We start from the raw sequence: 19,602 nt of genomic DNA on the forward strand, positions 1-19,602 counted from the left end.
AGGAAGAGAGAGTGGACGCGCTGCAGAAGCGACCGGGTCAACAGCGAGGAGCCGCGAGAGCTCCACAGGGCAGCACGTGCGGCAACTGCGGCCTGGGTCACCCACCTGGCGGCCGGTGCGTCGCGATGGGACAGACATGCCTGAAGTGTGGCCGAGCGAACCACTTTGCGAAGGTCTGCAGAGGTGGCCGAAGGGGGCGCGGTGGTGCATCCGGCCCACGGGGAGCAACGGCGCGTGTACACCAGCTGACCGCGGAGGAATCCGCCGCCCTGCGTGAAAACTCTAAGCCAGAGTTCGATGAAGAGGGAGAAGAAGAGGAAGTCTTCTTTGTGTCGTTCGTAGGCCGAGAAGGCACGAGGAGAAGACCGCCGCCCATGTGTGACATCATGGTGGCCGGGTCCCCGGTGAGTGCTCTCATCGACACGGGGGCGTCGGTGAACGTCATGGACAGCTGCCAGTATGAGAGGTTGTCGCCACGCCCACCCCTGAGACCCTCCAAAGCCCAAATTTTCACGTACGACAGTGACCGGCCACTGTCTCTGCGAGGGGTGATCGACGTCGAAGTCGTCAGCGAAGGCCGGAAGTTGGCCACGACATTCCACGTGGCGGAAGGCAAGAGGGGCACCCTGCTGAGCTGCCACACCGCCGAAGATCTGGCGCTGGTATTCTTCGCAAATCAGGTGCACGAGCTACATGCAAGGGAGATACTGAAGGACTTTCCGATGCTGTTTCAAGGTCTAGGGTGCCTACGCGGAAAGCAGTTCAGACTACACGTGGACCCGACGGTCCGGCCCATGGCGCTGCGTCACCGGAGAATACCATTCCTCCTGCGACCACAGGTAGAAGAGGAGTTGCAAAAATTGGAAGACTTGGGGGTGATTGAGAAGGTATCGGGTCCGACCCCGTGGGTGTCCCCCCTGGTCGTGGCGCCCAAACCCAAGCAACCAGGCGCCATCCGACTCTGTGTGGACATGCGCCTCCCGAACAAGGCGGTCAAGCGCGAAAGACACCTCACGCCCACCATGGACGATATTGTGGCCGACCTCAACGGCGCACAGTGGTTCACGAAATTGGACCTCAACGCGGGGTACCACCAGCTTGAGCTCCACCCCGACAGCCGCAACATTACCACCTTCTCCACCCACGTTGGCCTGCGGAGGTATAAGCGGCTGAGCTTCGGAATTTCGTCAGCGGCCGAAGTTTTCCAAAACGCCATTCGGGAGACTCTCTCAGGTCTCCAGGGAGTCATCAACCTGAGTGACGACATTCTAGTGTTCTCACGAACTCTGGAAGAACACCATCGACATCTGCGCGACACGCTGCAGCGGCTGGCGGATAGTGGACTCACCCTTCATGAGGCCAAGTGCTCCTTCTACCAGGAGTCGGTCGAATTCTTCGGCTACATCTTCTCGAGGGAAGGCCTGAGAGTGGATCCGAAGAAGGCGGCAGCGATCCGCGCTGCCCCGAGGCCCACATCTGCCACCGAGGTCAGGAGCTTCCTGGGGATGGCAACCTACTGCGGGCGGTTCATTCCCAATCTGGCGTCCCTGTCGGAGCCGCTCCGGCTTCTCACGAAGAGTGGGCATCCGTGGACCTGGACGGCCAAGGAAGATATGGCGTTCCAAGCGGTCAAGGACGCGCTGATCGATGACAAGGTGATGGCGTACTTCAGGCCCCACCGGCGGACAGAGGTGGTGGTGGACGCGAGCCCCGTGGGGCTGGGCGCAGTCCTGATGCAGGAGACGGAGGCGAAGGAATGGGTCCCGACCGCGTATGCCAGCAGGGCTCTGACGGCTACGGAGATGAGGTACGCGCAGATCGAGCGCGAGGCGCTGGCCATCAAGTGGGCCTGCCAGCATTTCCATCTCTACCTGTATGGGCACGACTTTCGGGTGGTCACCGACCACAAGCCCCTGGTTCCGCTCTTCGCTGGCACTGCGAGGCTAGGGCCCCCGAGGATCGAGAGATGGGCGGTCCAGTTACAAGCGTACCGATTTGAGGTCGTGTTCCGACCAGGAGCCAGCAACCCGGCGGACTTCCTGTCCCGCCACCCGGAGCCGGCGCGCCCTGATCAGGCGGAGGAGGCGGAGACGGAGGAGTTCGTCCGCCTAGTGTCGCAAGCCGCGTGCCCGGTGGCACTCACGTTGGAAGACATCGGCAAAGCCACGGAACTGGACGACTGCCTCGTGAAGGTGAAGCGCACGCTGGCGACCCACCACTGGCGGAACTTCCTGGATGGAGTGCAGGCCCTCACCGAAGAGGAGAAAGTGTATCGACAGCAGGTGTGGAACGCGCGGAGTGAGCTCAGCGAGGGGCCGCACGGGGTGGTCCTGCGAGGAGCAACTCTCGTCATTCCGATGAGTCTCCAAGGAGAGGTGGTCAGGTTGGCACATCAAGGGCACCAAGGCATCTCCAAGACCAAGGCAAGGCTGCGGAGCAAGGTGTGGTTCCCGCGGATGGACGCGCTGGTTGAGGAAGCCATCCGCAGCTGTCACTCGTGCAACATCACGGGGGGGGAACCGACGCCTCACCCAGTGGACTTCGCTTTGCCTCTGGTATCCCCCTCCCCACCCCCTGCTTTCCCTCTTTCTTTTCTTTCCCCGTCTTGTTCTCATGTCAAGGGTTGTTTGCGTGTGCCCTGGCGGCATCTCTCGAGCCTGTGTTACTGATTGGTCAGATACGCAGATGGCCATCATTGCGCCTATCCTTATTACCTTCTTCTGTGTTCTTTTTGTGGCCCTTGTAATTTATGTTTCAGTTTGTCATCATTCGCGTGAGGACTGCGCTCCTGTTTAGTGTCTGCTTATCATTCATAATAGCCGTCAGGTTTTCTTTGTCTCTCTTTCTCTCTCTTCTAGTACTGGGCGTAGTTTTTGATCTCTGACATCGCTGCCGCCCTCTTCCAGGATACTTTACATGTGCATCTTTGCCCTCTGATACAGTTTTTTGGTCCGGACACCCTCCCCACCTGGCCGGCGACAGCGCCCTTCTGCACGTTCCCAGCCCGCAGTGACTCCCCGGTGCCCAGCGGTTCCTACCTGACGGTGCATCACGGAGGGCGACCTACTGCATCCCCGCCCGGCCGGCAGAGAGTCATCGGCCGATGGGGGTGGTGGACCTATATGGATTCTTTCCTTTGATTGGAACAGAGGTCGGTACGCTTTGCCAGACTCAACGGACGCCGGTAAGTCTCTTTTGGGAGTTCTGTACTCCAGTTTGGGTGGTAGCAGGTAGCTCCTCGTTCTAGAGTGTAGCGGTTTGGCTCCCCAGGTTTTGGGTGGTAGCATGTAGCCCCTCGTTTTAGAGTTGTGGCAGTGGGCTCCCCAGGTTCAGGGGGTAGCGGCTTTGCCCCCCTGACTGCGCGCACCCTGTTTGGTACAGGTACGATATCGTGGGAGTGGCGGTCCCTAGACTGCCTCTCCCTGGTTGCAACAGTTTCTAGGGCGCCAGTTCTCAAGGTCACTGTACCCCGGTCCCGGCACTAACTGCCTCGCCCCAGCGCCACTGGACCCGGGTACCCAGTGGCCCGCTGCCTCCTCCTGGACGCCTGAGGCGGCCTCCAGCTGTGCCTTGGGGGTTGCCCTGGGCACAGAAAGGGGGGAGTACTAGTTGACCTGTCTGTTATTAGTCAATTGATTGTTATTTACTTGCTTATTTTGAGGGTTCCCTTGCATTCTATCTTGCAGTACTGCAGAAGCCTCTTCATCTCATGACGTCATTTAACTAGGATTTTAGGGCACAGTGCAGTCTCTGCCAGACATACTCTCTTCTTTGGGTATTACGACCCTAACATGACTGACACTCGATGCTGCTAATGTGTCTGACTGACCGACACCTTTTGTCCAGTACGCCATCACCCACCAATTATAAACAGGGCAAGTGACCCCGGCGTCCTGTCCCTCAAACGGATAAAACTGCCCTCCCTTCTTCGTCTGGGATCAGTGTAAAGGCATTACACATACGCTAGGGCACAGCCTCTTTGACAGCGCTGCGCGCAGGGACCCATTCTGTTTCATGTGTGTGCCTGCCTTGAATGCAGAGTTCACCACCTTGCACTATTTAGTGAATTACCTGAAAGGCTCCAATCCCGCCTAGCCGCCCCTTTCGCCCGATTATGGGATAACGGAAGATTGCAAGGAGGCGGGATTACTGAACTTCCTTCCCCCAACTATTCTGTCACCTTCTCTTCTGTTCATGGGACGCCAGTAATTAGCACCCAGAACTCTTCCTATATCTATTCTATCGTCTTCTCTTCTGTTCATGGGACGCCAGTAACTAGCACCCAGAACGACCATTTCCCTTTCACTCATGACTGCTTGGGTGGACTTGAATTAATTGCTCTGTCTGTGTGCCTGACGAACGGCTTTGCTTCTTATAACATTAGCTGGAGAGTGGCTGAAAAGCAGATGACTACGTTCGTCAACCTACTGTGGTGGTGTCTGTCCAGTAAATAGCGCGAGGCCCCACCAATCTGTCCGGTGTGTTTGCCCTGTCCCCGTTTAGCGCTTGCACACCACTGACTGCACACTCATATCTCACGATGGGAAACTCGCTAGGTAAATACAAATTGGATGGCAGTCAGCCAGCCCCTCCCAAGGACTCCCCGGCGTACAATGTGGCCCTAAGCCAAGGACTCAACTCCATATTATTTATCCACAAATGGCATGACATGACCGCTAACCGACCAGACCTGCAGTTCCCGCGGCAAGGAACATATGACATAAAAAAACTGATATATTTGAGGCAGATGCTAAAATTAAAAGGGAAAAAGATACGCCCAATTGAATGGGAGTGTTACCATAGCTGGGACATCGTATTGCGCGATAGGCGCGCAACTGACGACGTAAAATCAAAGGTCCACAAAGAGCTAGTAGAAGTGAAAAATAGGGTGCTCAATGAGATCAGTAAAACTAAAATAAAAGAGGATTGGAGAAAAACACAATTGGATGTGGTAGGGGTATACCCATGTATACCATTGGCAAATGCTAATAAAACAGCAAAGGAAGACCCGGGGGAAGAAGACACAATATTAGAAGACTTACTGTTGGGGCGGATGCGACCAACGTCAGCATCACACTCTGCTCCCACAGACGAACCTCCTGAGCTAACAAAGGAGCAGCAGGCAGACGCCTTAGATTTAACGCATAAACTTATCAATGAGGAAGTTACTAAAATACACTTGGACGCCGTCCAAGACATTGCGGTTCTGCAGCTGATGAGGACGGAAGCAGTCCTCGCAGCAAGAAAATACCATAAACAAAAAAAACAGTTGCTGTCTCAATGTACAAAGGGAGGCATAACACAACCAAAACTGATAGACCATAAATGGCAGCAACAATTCGACGACGAATCAGGAGACTACGCTAGGCCTCTACCAAGGTGGCAGGCCTTGGTGTGGGACCTGTGCACATACATATTACAAACAAAGCATGACATAAAACTGCTCGAACAGGCGGCCGAAGGCCCTTCACAGGCGCAGCAGGTTACACCCTCGGGCAGACGTAACAGTCTAGGAGGCACACACTCACCGCAAACACATTGGAGAGTACTTAAATCAGACACAAAGAAATGTCAGGACTTATTACAGACAATGGTGGAAGACAAACTAACGGTGGCCGCCCTCATATCACAGTACAACAGACAATATCTAACAGAAGTACTGTCACTAGCGCGCGCTCAATTACTGGACAAAGGCGCACACGTTCACAACATATATATACAGAAGGGAAAAGCAGCCTACACAGGTACTACAGGAATAGCTCCCCAACTACCTCAACAATATGAATGGGACACGGCACAGTTCGGTTTCACAGACTCAGACCTGCAGACATATACAGAAGACGAACTGAAAGACAAACTACAGTATGCAGTGCACAAGCTGCAACAGTGGAAACACCTGATACAGACGTTTGCCGTGTTAGAAGTAGCACAGTCCCTCTCCCCTCAGGTAGGGACACCAGCGCCATCCACAGCCGCCCCACACACACTGGTAATGCCCCTCAGAGAAATACCCGGTGGCTCACATGACGAATTAGCGTATGTCCATGTCCCCTGGTCCAGACAAGACATTATGTGTTTTACTAAGGACTTCCCGAAGCTTAGAGATGAACCAAGGAAATGGTACACCGAACTAGATAGGATGGCGGGCCTGGGAGGACTCCTATGGCGAGATTTTGATGTCCTGTTCAATATAATAGTTCCAAAGGACCTGTGGGAGGACTGTAAAAAGCATGTGGACTGGCCCACGGGGGAACCAGCCAGAGGGAAGGGTGGGGCACCAGGAGATGAAGTAAATGACAAGTACAAAGAGGTAGTAAAATATCTAAAAGACAAAATACCAGAAGATAAGGTGGACTGGAACAAGATCACACACACCAAACAAGACAAGGATGAGAGCGTGAACGCGTATTATGACCGCTTGCTACAGGTCTATCAGCAGAATAGTGGGTTGAAAAACCCAATGGGGGAAGCAATGCCAGCTTTCGTAACCACTTTTGTCCAAGGTCTGAGGCCACCCATTAAAACACACCTACAAACTTCTTTTGTTTGCTGGCAGCAAGAGCCTGTAGAAAAGGTGCTCGCAGCAGCACGATACTGCTCTGACTACCAGTTAAACGAACAGTCAGTGGAGGCAGAAAAGATAAAAAAGGACAAAGTAAGACTAATGGTGGCACAGGAAAAATTCTATTCAAACAGGCCAGGAAGAGAGAGGGGTAGGGGTAGGGGTAGGGGCCTAGGTAGGCAACAGAATAACAGATCCACCTCCCTACCACCCCCAGGTACAGCTTGCTTCAACTGCAAGGACCCGAGCCACTGGAAAGCAGATTGCCCCCTACTGAAAAAGAAATACTCGGCAGAACGGCCAGGCCAGAATAGAAGACAAAATGAACAACAATACCGGCACAATGCCCAGCACACAGAGTATAGAAACAATGACCAACAGGGATACCAGTCAATAGATATGCCCCCACCACCACAGGACTGGGCTGGGAGGGATGGGTGGGGACAGCAAGACAATTCTTTCCCACCGCCACCACAGAATTTATTTTAGGGGTGCCCGAGAGTGGAAGACTGCATAATTGCTCCAGTAATTGCAGTGGACCAATCAGGTCCATACATACAAGGGACGGTCCAGGGCAAGCCTGTGACATTCTTGATAGATACAGGAGCGCAAAGATCAATGCTAATGGCATCAGTGATGCCGGAGGCACCACTCTCGGGAACAAAGATTACTGCAGTCGGAATGACAGGACAACCAATAGATGAATTCCTCACACAACCATTACAGCTACTGGTGGGTACAATAACTGTCAGCCACCAGTTCATCCTCAGCAGATTTTGCCCAGTAAATCTGCTGGGGAGGGATTTACTTTGTAAAATGCAATGCACCATCCACTGCTCACCAATGGGGGTATTCCTGGAGAGTAGGCCACATGGCCTAATGTTGCAGGCCTTCATGACCTGCACTGACTTCGTCATCCCATCAGAATTGCGAGACAGTGTGCCACCCCAGGTCTGGGCCACCAGCGCAAATGATGTAGGGCAAGTGCTGAATTACCCCCCAGTACAGGTCACCTTGAAGCCTGGAGCACCCCTCCCGAGAGTACCACAGTACAAAATATCAAAGGAAGGGGAGGAGGGCATAGCACCAGTGATCAAGGACCTCCTGAGGCAGGGAATAATTAAAGAAATACGCTCTAGCCCATGCAATACGCCCATACTCCCTGTAAAGAAAGCATCCAAGGGCCCAGATGGAGCCCCTGTATACCGTTTCACACAAGATTTGAGGGAATTGAACAAAATAGTGGTTCCCTCTTTCCCAGTGGTTCCAAACCCAGCAACGATATTGTCTAACATCCCAGTCACAGCAACACACTTCACAGTACTGGATCTGAGTTCAGCCTTCTTCACCATTCCACTGCACCCTAACAGCCAGCCATATTTCTCGTTCTGTTATAGGTCGAAGCGATATACATGGTCTCGACTCCCCCAAGGTTTTACAGAATCCCCCTCTATCTTCACAAATGCCCTGAAGACAGATCTAGACACCCTAGTGCTAGGAGGCGGCTCAACTCTTGTCCAGTACATAGACGACTTGCTACTGGCTTCTCCTTCAAGAGAGGCCTGCATACAGGACACCATCGCTGTCCTACGCCATCTAGCGATGAAAGGATACAAGGTTTCCCCGAAGAAATTACAGTTCTGCCTCACCGCTGTGAAGTATCTAGGCCATGAACTCTCGGAAGGGACAAGGAAACTATTACCGGACAGGATCTCAGCTATTACTCATTTTCCCCGACCACGTACACAAAAGGATGTTAGGGCATTTTTGGGAGTGGCAGGATATTGCCGCCACTGGATCCCAAATTTCTCCCTCATCGCGAAACCATTGCAAGCACTGACACACAAAGAGGTCCCAGACACAGTACCTTGGCCCCCGGATTGTGAGACAGCATTTAACAAGCTAAAGAGCGAACTGAGTGGGGCACCAGCGTTAGGGCTCCCAGACTACAGCAAAGACTTCCACCTGTTCTGTCACGAAAAGGGTGGATGCTCACTGGGAGTACTGAGTCAGAAGCATGGATCTTATTACCGCCCAGTGGCATACTACTCAGCCACATTAGACCCCGTGGCTTCTGCCCTCCCGCCTTGCCTCCGAGCGGTGGCGGCAGCTGCACTAGCAGTAGAACAGTCAGAGAACATAGTGCTGGCACACACCATGATGTTGCACGTCCCCCATGCAGTAGACACCCTACTGACGTCCACAAAGACCCAGCACCTAACAAATGCACGTCTCACTAGGTATGAACTAATACTATTAGCACCACACATAATGATCAGGAGATGTACCACTTTGAATCCTGCATGCCTTTTGCCAACAGAACATGAGCTGGACGACCTACAAGCAGATGATGCCTTTCACGATTGCGCTTTAGCAATAGAAAGACACACTAAGGTACGCCCAGACCTACGGGACACACCACTTCCCGATGCACAAAGAGACCTGTTTGTAGATGGGTCATGTCTTAGGGACGGTCAGGGAATATTGCAGGCCTCCTATGCCGTAGGCACAGCCCATAAACTGCTGGAGGGTGGTAGACTAGTAAAAGCTAGAAGCGCACAAGCAGCCGAACTCGTGGCACTCACGAGGGCATGCACATTGGCCAAGGGAACAAGAGCAAACATATACACCGACAGCCAATATGCCTTCGGGGTGGTCCATGACTTTGGCCAGCTCTGGTCAATGAGGGGATTCCTCACATCAGCAGGCCAGCAAATACAACATGCACAATTGATAAGCGACCTCCTCCATTCCCTGCTACTACCTTCAAAGGTGGCTGTAATAAAATGCGCAGCACATACTTCAGCAAAAGATTATGTGTCGAAAGGGAATGCATTCATTGATGGGGAAGCACGGAGAATAGCACTGACCGGCTGCCAACTAGCTATGCTACAAATGACAAGCCCAAGCAACAACACAGAGGCCACCGAGGATACTTTACACTTTGACCCCATACATATTCAGAGCAGAGTAGGGAAAGAAGAAAAAGATGAGTGGGCAAAGGGTGGGTGTGTGCAAAACAGCGAGGGACTATGGACAGGGCCCAATGGGAAAATATGCCTACCTTCATCAATGCTCCCCTCCATGGCGCGCCTCTTTCACGGCCCCACACACATTGGCAGGGACGGCATGATCAGACTATTTGCCCAATGTTGGTACAACTGCAAATTCCGCCAGACTGCTGAGAGACTTTGCAGACAGTGCACTGTTTGCGCACAGTACAATACTGGGAAGGGCACGCAAACCGCACCTGGTCATTTCCCCCCTCCCCACGGACCATTTGAAAGCCTTCAAATGGACTTCATTGAAATGCCCCCCACCCACAAGTACAAATACGTGCTAGTGATCGTATGCATGTTCAGTAAATGGACAGAAGCATACCCGACAAAGAACTGTGATGCACATACGGTTGCTAAATGCCTCCTCCAAGAACTGATCCCACGCTTTGGAATACCTGCCCTTTTGAGCTCCGACAATGGGCCAGCATTCATCTCCCATGTCATAGGGGGAATATGCAAAGGACTTGGGGTAAAACAAAAATTACACTGCGCCTATCACCCCCCTGCTGCGGGCGCAGTGGAAAGGAAGAATGGGGTGTTGAAAAATAAAATTGGGAAAATATGTGCATCAACTGAACTTTCATGGGTAGATGCATTACCACTAGCTCTGCTGGCAATGAGAAGCACACCGGACAGAGTAACGAAGCTCAGCCCCCATGAGATACTGTTTGGCCGTCCCATGAACATTGCAGGCCATATGTCAACAGCCCCACTAGCAGTCACAGATGATTTACTTTTATGTTATTGCAAGAAACTAACTGAGACTTTACGTTATCTTCACCGTCAGGTACTGCAGGCTCTTCCAGAGGCAATAACACCACAGCCGCATGACCTGCAGCCTGGCGACTGGATCTGGATAAAGGCCCACACCCGACGGCACTGCCTCCAGCCAAGGTGGAAAGGCCCATACCAGGTCATCCTCAGCACAGCAACAGCAGTGAAGTGCAAAGGCCTGACGTCGTGGATACACAGCTCCCACACCAAGAAGGCGGACGGACTAGACAACGAGAAGCAAGCGCCGCCCGCACCATCTGCGGCATCTGAGGCACCTCGCAGGTACAACCTCCGATCAACAACGCAAGACAAAGACAACGGAAGATAAGAGGCAGACACCTGCTCGGGGCAGGCCAGGCCTCCAACGGACAACAGAAGACACCAGAAAGAAGCTGCATTTCGAGGGAGTGCCTACTGTCATGTGCTAGTAACCTCTGACAGTACCACATCCAGGCATCAACGTTTTCTTCTAATGGTTGACTGGTGCCTGCACCAATGAAAACTTAGGAGGTGCAGCGCCCGCTAGTTAGAATAGAAGGTGGTGCTCCAGAACTGAACAGTATGCAGAGGCCTACAACAGACGCAAGCCGCGATCAATGACAACAAACAGGTCGGGACGGCTTCGGTCTGTAAAAATAGGAGTTGAAGAGTAACGATTAACAATTCACATCGGGTTGTAGTGTCCTGGACTAGGCATTGGTGTGCTAGAACTAACTGTGCCAAACCCTCCCCTGTGGAGTGGGCTGAGGGATCTGATTCTGCAGGACATTTCATTCCCCACCTTTGGGCTACAAGCCACAACGCAAGACATTGCCAACACACGCCTTGATATCTGGGACTGCATAACTGAGGAAATAAGAAACATCGGATTGAGCATCACCAAAGACTGTACCTGAACTGATGGGAGACAGAGCAGCAATGCAGAAAAGAAAGAAAAACGAAAGGATATGGCCTTCAGTGCTAGTAGCGGTATTAACACCAGTACCCGCAATAATAGTGACTGCATTAATAATAACATTTGCAGATGAACTTGAAATACCGTTCCTTAACGGCAGGCAAGGAGAGGAGGGGGGCAACAATGTGACTAAGGATGTCGAACTATTTGAGTTTGAAAATGACATGATTCTCGGCAAGGGTGGCAATAAAGATGAAGGGGACGGAGTACTGTGGGATGAGTACAATGGAAACCAATATGTGGAAATGGTGAAAATGTATGTACACATAATGAATATATCAGGATGTTACGTTTGCACGCACTTACCCACTAACACAGAAAGCGGAATGAGCTACAACGTGTTGCCAGTATCACAGTATACAGGGTGCATTTTAATGAGAGATCTACTCCTCAAACAACACAATATGTCAGTATCAGTTGCCCCACCAGCGGACAGCAGAAAAACAACAAAGCAGGGTAGGAAAGCACACGAGAGGAAGAAAGGGCCCTGCACGAATATAATACACACCACAAGGGACACAGAAATGCTAGCAACAATAGAGGAGGTGGAAAGAACGGATGAGTGGAAGGAAAGGAGAGGGTGGGACAACCCGGGAGTTATGAAGGAGGGAAGATTGAAGGTACCACGGTTCCAGATAGACCAGCTACGACATGCCCCTTCTTGTATTCTAAATAACAAAGTAATGCGGATAACAAGACGACCCAAATTGCCCCCGGAGGGAAAAAGCTGCACAATACAAACACTACTGCAGAAAGATGCATGGAAAGACTGCATCGCATTCGGATGCACGATAGTAGAAATGGCACAAGGGGGCAAGGGTCTGCTAGATTGTGAAGACAGGATAAACAAAATGAAGGGAATAGAGGCAATAGAGACAGAAGAGGAGGCGGAGGGACAAATATTTGTGGGCCAGAGTAACTGCACGCACACAACACGACTGTCAAGAATAAGGAACAAGAAAGAGGGTTTATCACCAGGATTAGTGGGATACAAGGGATTGTTCTTCGTGTGTGGTCAGTGGGCTTATTTCTACCTACCACCAGGATGGTATGGTAGTTGCTACCTCGCTTTCATCATACCTAAAATGACACATTTCTCAGACATAGGCCAGATGGCACTCCAAGGTGCAGTGCCCAAGAGGGTTAGAAGAACACCAGAATGGCTGGACCACGTAATGACAGTTGTAGGGGCACTGGTCCCCCCTGCAGGGCTTATCTACACCACTGAAAGAATACACCAGCTAGCGCGCATGATTGAGGACTTAGCTAGCTCAACGGCAGCAGGCATGGGAAACATTACGGAGGAACTCACAGCTATGAGGGCTGTGGTGCTGCAGAACAGGGTTGCGTTAGACATCATTCTAGCGAAGGAGGGTGGAGTCTGCCACGTCATTCAGCAAAAATGCTGTGCATATATCCCTGACAACAGCGGCAATATAGATGATGCAATTAACAAAATTAAAGACATCAGGGACAAAGCACACGGCATACATACTGGCAGCATGTGGGACACAATGCTATCATGGCTGGCCAGCTGGGGCTCATGGATACTGGAAGTAGGCATAGTTATAATAGCAGCACTAATTACCCTGTGTGTAATGTGCCACGTTTGCCCAACATGCTGCGCTGCCTTGGTGTCCCGTTTTGCGCATCATGGACACCACAGCAAGTGGCGTGCACAACATAGACCCGACTCAAAGTATGACACTGGGGCAGATGAAGAAGGAGAGGAGCTGGGGGTAATAGCATAGGGGATGGTGATTTGGTATCAGATGGGGCAATGTAGAAGCCACGTTTTGTGGTGATACCAAATGCAGCAAACTTGTAGGCCCTGTTAAGTTAGCATGGCAAACTCTGCATATTAGCATTATTCTGCTACACAGACATAGCTTCAGTAACGCAAGGCTTGCTCATAAACAAATACGTGGCAGGACAAGATGCTCGCTTCAGCACGTACACTCGCATATCGCATTTCTCAACCATGTCTTTGGACATCTCTATTGCTGTTGCAATCATTAACTGGAAAAGCACCAGACTGATATCTTGCATTATAATGGAAAGTCCCAGAAGCAGATTTGGGTCACGCAGCCAGCAACAGTACTTCTCGGTCCTTAAATGGTATGCAACCATTTAGGACCTCGGTAATTGGTCAGGCGAACTATGCTTAATTTGTGCAACGTATAGTATGATGCTACATCCTTTGTGGTTTGGGCCTATAAAACCTGTCAAGCACGTCACCTCAGTGGGCACTCAGTATCTAGGCTGGTACCCCCGTGCTGCACGTTACTCTGTTGTTGGTTCTACCAATAAACACTCATATCTCACCCTTGACTGAGAACTCTTTGTGTGGATTCATTTCTTGTATTTATTCCAGGTTCTACAATCACGGAGGAACCCTGTCTGGAACCCTGGTCCAAACTGAGTATAGACTTTGGTTCGTTCCCGGATGGGCGACACACCTTAGTGGTGGTGGACTCACACTCCAAGTTCCCGGTGGTGGAAGTAGTGTCATCGACGGCGTTCAGCCAGGTGCGAGCGGCGCTAGATCGCATATTTGCCATGATGGGCCTGCCAGAGGAAGTCCGATCGGACAACGGGCCCCCGTTCCAAGGGCGGGAGTTCCAGGAATACCTTGCGGCTCGAGGGGTCAGACACAGGAAAGTTACCCCGCAGTGGCCCCAGGCGAATGGGGAAGTGGAGCGTTTCATGCGCACGATGAACCGGGCGCTGAGAATTGGAGTCGAGCAAGGAGAAGACGCAGATCAGTGCCTCTCGCAGTTCCTAAGTGCCTACCGGCGGACCCCCCACTGTACAACCAGGTGTGCGCCAGCGCACCTTCTGTTCAAGAAGGCCCCCAGGGACAATATCCCGGCGAGTCATGCGTGGCTGCCCACGCCGCTAGACCAAGAGGCGGCGCAAGGAAGAAGGAGGACCTCCAACGAGAAAGCCAGTCTGAAGAGGAGAGCCCGGGGGAGGAGTCTCCAGGTGGGGGACAGGGTCATCCTGAAAGACCGGTACCCGAATTGGAAGTATCGTACCCCATTCGAACCGGAGGTGTGGGAAGTGACTGGAGTGCGCGGCACCATGGTGTCAGCCAGGAGAGGGACGCGGACGGTAACGCGAAATGCATCTTGGTTCAAACGAATAACATCTGGCGTCCCCGAGACCGACCAGGAGGAGGAAGAGTTTGAGGCCCCGGAGGGGGGCGGCTCACCAGGATTGCCGGCAAGCCCGTCACAGAATGCACCCCCACTGCCCGGGGCGAACGAGAGAGAAGGCGGGGCCCCCGCCGCGGCCGAGGCGCCCAATGGCCGAGGAGATGTTCCACGGAGTCGGCCGTATGGACTTCGGCCAAACCCGGCCCCTAGTAAGAGACTGAGAGACTTTGCGTGGTGTGCGCAAGAACTGAACTGTCCAGCGAGAAATGATCTCTGTATCTGAAAGATTGGAGGGATGTGGTAACGGAGCCACCCGGCCCGTTCCAACACGACGTTCACGCATCCACGCACCCGGAGGGCGGGCACGCCCGACGGTATAAATAAAGGGGCGCGAGACCGCTCGTGGTCTTCGGCCCACACAGCAACCCCGGCTGGCGTGTCCTTATTTTGCTACCTGCCCCTAGGCCTCCCATATCACCACGTGTCCCCAAAGAACACCACAGGTGGCATCAATGTAACTTTGCCAATCGGTAAAATTCACAGTTAAAATCGACTAGGCTAAAGAAACGATTTCAAAACAGCTCATGCCTATTCTTATGATTAAATGTAATAGTTTTAACAAGTTTTAAATGTGTTATTACGTCTGAAAATCCTTAAAGTGGCGACTACGTCACATGCAATTCTACCAATAATTTAGAACGGAATTCCATCCACTTTGTTCTTTTAATACATACAGTGGTCGAAATGCATTAAAAAAGTATGGGAACTGTGCTCCTGAGTCGATCGGAGGCGAGATCAGTGAACGTGGGTACAGGATCAAAGGCGTGGTTAACAATAACAAACATTCTGTAACGTTTTGGTTGGCCTTTCACCTTCATGTAACTGCACATAAAATAACACACACCTTAAATGTAAAATGAATGTAACTTAAACGAATCAGTAAGAGATGCACTATTTTAAGTAGTGAAACTTTTATTGGTTAATGCGATCACTGACTCTGTAGCAACAGAATTGAATTCTGGCTGCTGCTGAGGGAAATAGTGACTTGTGAATTTTTAGTCTTCCGAGGCCCCAGCCTGTGGCAGAAAACGCTGTGAATATCTACGGCATTACACACAGTATAAGAATGGTTGCCACAAGGTACACAAAAAAACATTGGGTATAAGATTTTTTTTAAAAGTGCTTCTAAAATATAGATCTGAATAATATGCAGACAGTCCCTAGTGTAAACATTGTTTCTAACTGTCCCTTAAAAACACACATACTCCACAGCTCACCAGGTGGGCTTCTTACGATACCTCTCAAAAAGAATACTCTTCAAGAAACTCCATCAATTAAAGACATTATTGGCGCCCAAGCAGCCTTCATATTGGCAGATAAACCAAACGGGCTCATTAACATTTCTTTCAGGCAGCAGGCTTGTTTCTTGCTCAGCTGTCCGCCCCTCTCTCGGCTTCACAGCACTTCCCTTCCACTTCAGCTGAGACATTTCAAATGTCGGAATTAACTGTCCCAGGACGGTTACTTCTTAATATAAATTAGGGAAACTGTTTTTGGCAAGTTATAAAAGTATGGGCACACCTCTGCATACATATAATACGTCCCTACCTTTAGCGCCCTTCCCAGGGTCATTAATTCAGTTTACTGAAGCCCCCGTAAAAGAGAGAGTAAAAATCCACTAGGATGAACTGCGGTCCAACCACCGAGCCCGTCGGAGGCCGGGAGGGGGGTGGGATGAGAATAATGTACCCACAGGGTCACCGGGGGGAGGGGTGTGGAAGGCAGATGGTGTTAGTAACAATTCTATTAGGGAGACCCTGTGCATTATAGTACAAAGTGATAGTAGTTATACGTCCTTGCACGACTCATATTGCTCCAATGTTAGTTTGCAATGTGTAACTTTTGGTGAATCTATATTTTGTAAATATGTAAACCTCACCCTGCGTTGCCCTAGTAATTATACGTTTTGTCACCTCTATCATGTTACCTGTAATGTCTGATCTAATGTACTTTGCCCTATTGTAAAGCGCTCCGACACCTCTGGGTAAAGTACGAGATATATACAATCACATTAATAAATAAATAAATAAGGACAGTGCAGCACCCTTGAAGTATGTCAGGTCTCGCGGGTGATGGGCAGTGTGGGTTATGTCTGTTCACCCAGTGTCTCCCCAGATTGGGCCTTACGTTGCCGTTGCCGGTGTTGTGCCATTTTTGGTGGCCGTTGTTCACATTAAGTCTGTCAGTTAATGCTCCCACCACTTTGCATTCTCGCGTGCCCGGCCCTGTGTTATTTTCCATATGAAGTCACTCTAATTCAATGTCAGCCCAATAGTTCACCAGCTCCACCAACTGGCAAATACAGAGGTGTCTCAGGGATTTCCAGCTTGTGACTATGCACCTTTTTGCTAGTGTGAGGGCCAAATACACACCCATTATCTGTTTTGCCCTTTTTCGGGTGAGTATAGGTGAGTATACTGCCCCAACAAGCAACTCTTGGGGCAGAAAGATTAGAGCAGCCTGTAACTTTCTACAGATAGAATACTACCATATGCCAGTTGATTGCCACCCTTTGGTAGGACCATACCATATGGTGGAAGCATGCATCGTTGTAGGAAAGTGGGTTTTTGTTGCAGTAACCCCCCCTTTTTTTTGCCTAATAGCTGATGCACTTTTCCTTGTTGTGCCCTGGGTTCCTGCCAATCAGGTGCCCAGGGCCTGTGTTCCTTCCCTAAAAACTGCCTAACAGACAAAACCCAAATTGGCAAACCCTGGCCACATGTCAGCCCCTGGTAAATGGTACCCTAGGTACCCAGGGCCTTGTGACCAGGGAAGGCCTCTAAGGGCTGCAGCACTTATTGTGCCACCCTTACAGGCCCTGTACCCTAACACACACACACTGCTCTTGCAGGCTGAGTGTCTGGGTGCAGGACAAAACAGAGAGTCGACATGGCACACATCCCTGTGTGCCATGCCCACACCTACACTGCCATGGCATACATCAGCCACCCCTCTAGCTGGGTGCCCTATGCCAATGGTGTGGGCACAGGAGCAGGAGCCCTGTGCCCCTACAGTACCCAGGTCCATTCCTGGGCTCTGTAAGTGCAGTGCTGCCCTTTAAGAATACATGGTGCTGGGAGTTCGTCAAACACGAACTCCACAGCACCATAAAGGCAGCCCTGAAGACTGAGAAGTTTGGTATCAAACTTCTCAGCACATTAAACCCACCACTAGTGTGGGATTTAATGTGCCAAGCACCCCAGAGGGCATCTTAGAGATGCCCCCTAAAACCTAACCTACAATCCACGTCTGTGCTGAGGCTGCCTAGGCTGCCACACACCAGACATGTTGCTGGACCCCTGGGTAGGAGAGCCCCATCTCACCTGGGCCTGCAACAATGCATATCCTGGGCGAGGTGCTAAATCTCCTCCCCCAGGATGGGCAGGGGGAAGCTTCAAAGGCATGCCGCCTCTGTGAGTTTCCCCAGGCCACTGCAACTCCCCACTCTGGTGGGAAGCTTGGCCGGAAATCCCAAATAAGGACAAGGAATGTGCCAGCCTGCCAACCCCACCCCTCAGGTGGGGGAGGCGAGGTGAAACACATCCCCGGGCTCTCGCCATCTTGAAGATGGGAAGCCCTACCCAGTCAGGATTAGGCTACTGCCCCCCTACCACAGGAGAGAGACAGGATAGGGGGTGTACCCACTGTCCAGGACAGGGACCCATTGGTCCCTGCCCTTCACCTACCTGTAACGCCCCTAAATCTAGTATTTAGGGGCACCCTGAACCTTCCTTCCCTAGATTCCGAAATTACAAGAAGAGCAAGAAGAAAAGAAGACCTGCCCTGCAGCTGCGAAGGAGAGGGAGACACCAACTGCTTTGGCCCCAGCCCTACCGGCCTGTCGACCTCGAACCTGCTCCTGCTCCAATCCCGGCATCTCTTGTGGCCAGCAACCTCAGAAACCCCGGAGGACCTGGCTACCTTTGAACTCTGATTCCCTGGAACTCCCATGAGTAGAGGCTCTACTCAGAAACTACCTTTCACCCCTGGCAGCAGCCCGGAACCGCGATCCCAGCCCACTCTGCACCAGCCAAGCCTGGCCCGTGCCGGAGTGAACTAAACCCACGAGGAAAACCCCACGGCGACTGTGACCCCGAGTCCGGCACCCAAGGACCCCCCTCGACAATCCTGATGAAGCCTGCAGCCTCAGAACAGTGTGCCACCCCAACCGCGATCAACAGAGGGTAAGATTTTCCGACACCAAAAGGCACCCCTGCACCCGGCGCCCCACGGCCCTCTGGGTCCCATCCCGGGGTACCTACCTATCTTCCAACTACCCAACTTACCTCTCGAAGTGGTGATGGCACCTGAAAAGTCCTCGTCCCCGAGCTTGCAGTCTTTTTCCTAACCGGAGATTTCCCATTGGCTTCCATTGAGCGCCCGACGGCTCAAAAGCACTCTGCACCCAGCCGCCCGAGTGGCCCTGGCAGTGAAAACTCTATTCCTTCCTACTTCCCCACTTGCCCTGAGTAAGTGAACAGGAGCCCAGCTCCCACAGCCGCGTGGCTTGCCAGTCAGCAGCCGCCAAACAAGGCCCCCCTATCCCTCATAAGATAACATTGGGCCTAACTCTCTCTGCACCCGGCCGCCCTAGAGCCGCTGAGGGTGAACCAACTGTACCTACCTGACCCTGGGAGACCCCTGAGTCTGGGCCCAGAACCTTAACTTTGCCAGTCGAGTACTTACCCTTGAACCGCAATCTCTATTTTTCTCATAGGGTAACATTGACTGACTTTTTCTTGAAATTTCTTCTAAGTGTGGACTTTTCAAATCTTCAAATATTCACCAAAAATCAGCCAAGTGGCAAAAACGAATTTACTCACCTGTTCCTAGGTGAACTCCAAGTGCTGGATCTTGGTGCCCAGCACTGACTCTGAAAAATCTCTACAACTGTACTTACCCGTAACCCAATTTTCTTCCATAGGAAACCATTGTCTGTTTTTCTGTGAAATTTCTTCTAAGTGTCGATTTCTGCAATCTTTAATTATTCTTCAAAAATCGTATAATATCTGAAAACGTAAATGCTTACCTGTT

General features: G+C 51.5%; 2 protein-coding genes across 2 annotated transcripts in view; one reads left to right on the forward strand and one right to left on the reverse strand.

The window, feature by feature from the left end:
- Positions 1–19,602, reverse strand: part of LOC146796348 (villin-1-like) — a 289,009-nt gene that overhangs the window by 80,657 nt on the left and 188,750 nt on the right. The gene's annotated exons all lie outside the window — the stretch shown is intronic.
- LOC146796349 (uncharacterized) lies at positions 11,250–13,101 on the forward strand. The gene has a single exon (XM_085630064.1). It carries the CDS (start codon positions 11,296–11,298, stop codon positions 13,099–13,101), a length of 1,806 nt encoding a protein of 601 aa, XP_085486190.1. The 5' UTR covers positions 11,250–11,295.

This window comes from Triturus cristatus, chromosome 10 (genome assembly GCF_964204655.1).
Source record: "Triturus cristatus chromosome 10, aTriCri1.1, whole genome shotgun sequence".
Lineage (NCBI taxonomy): Eukaryota > Metazoa > Chordata > Amphibia > Caudata > Salamandridae > Triturus > Triturus cristatus.

Coding starts and splice junctions, on each gene's coding strand:
- LOC146796349 (XM_085630064.1), top strand. CDS start 11,296: ATGGGAGACAGAGCAGCAATGCAGAAAAGAAAGAAAAACGAAAGGATA.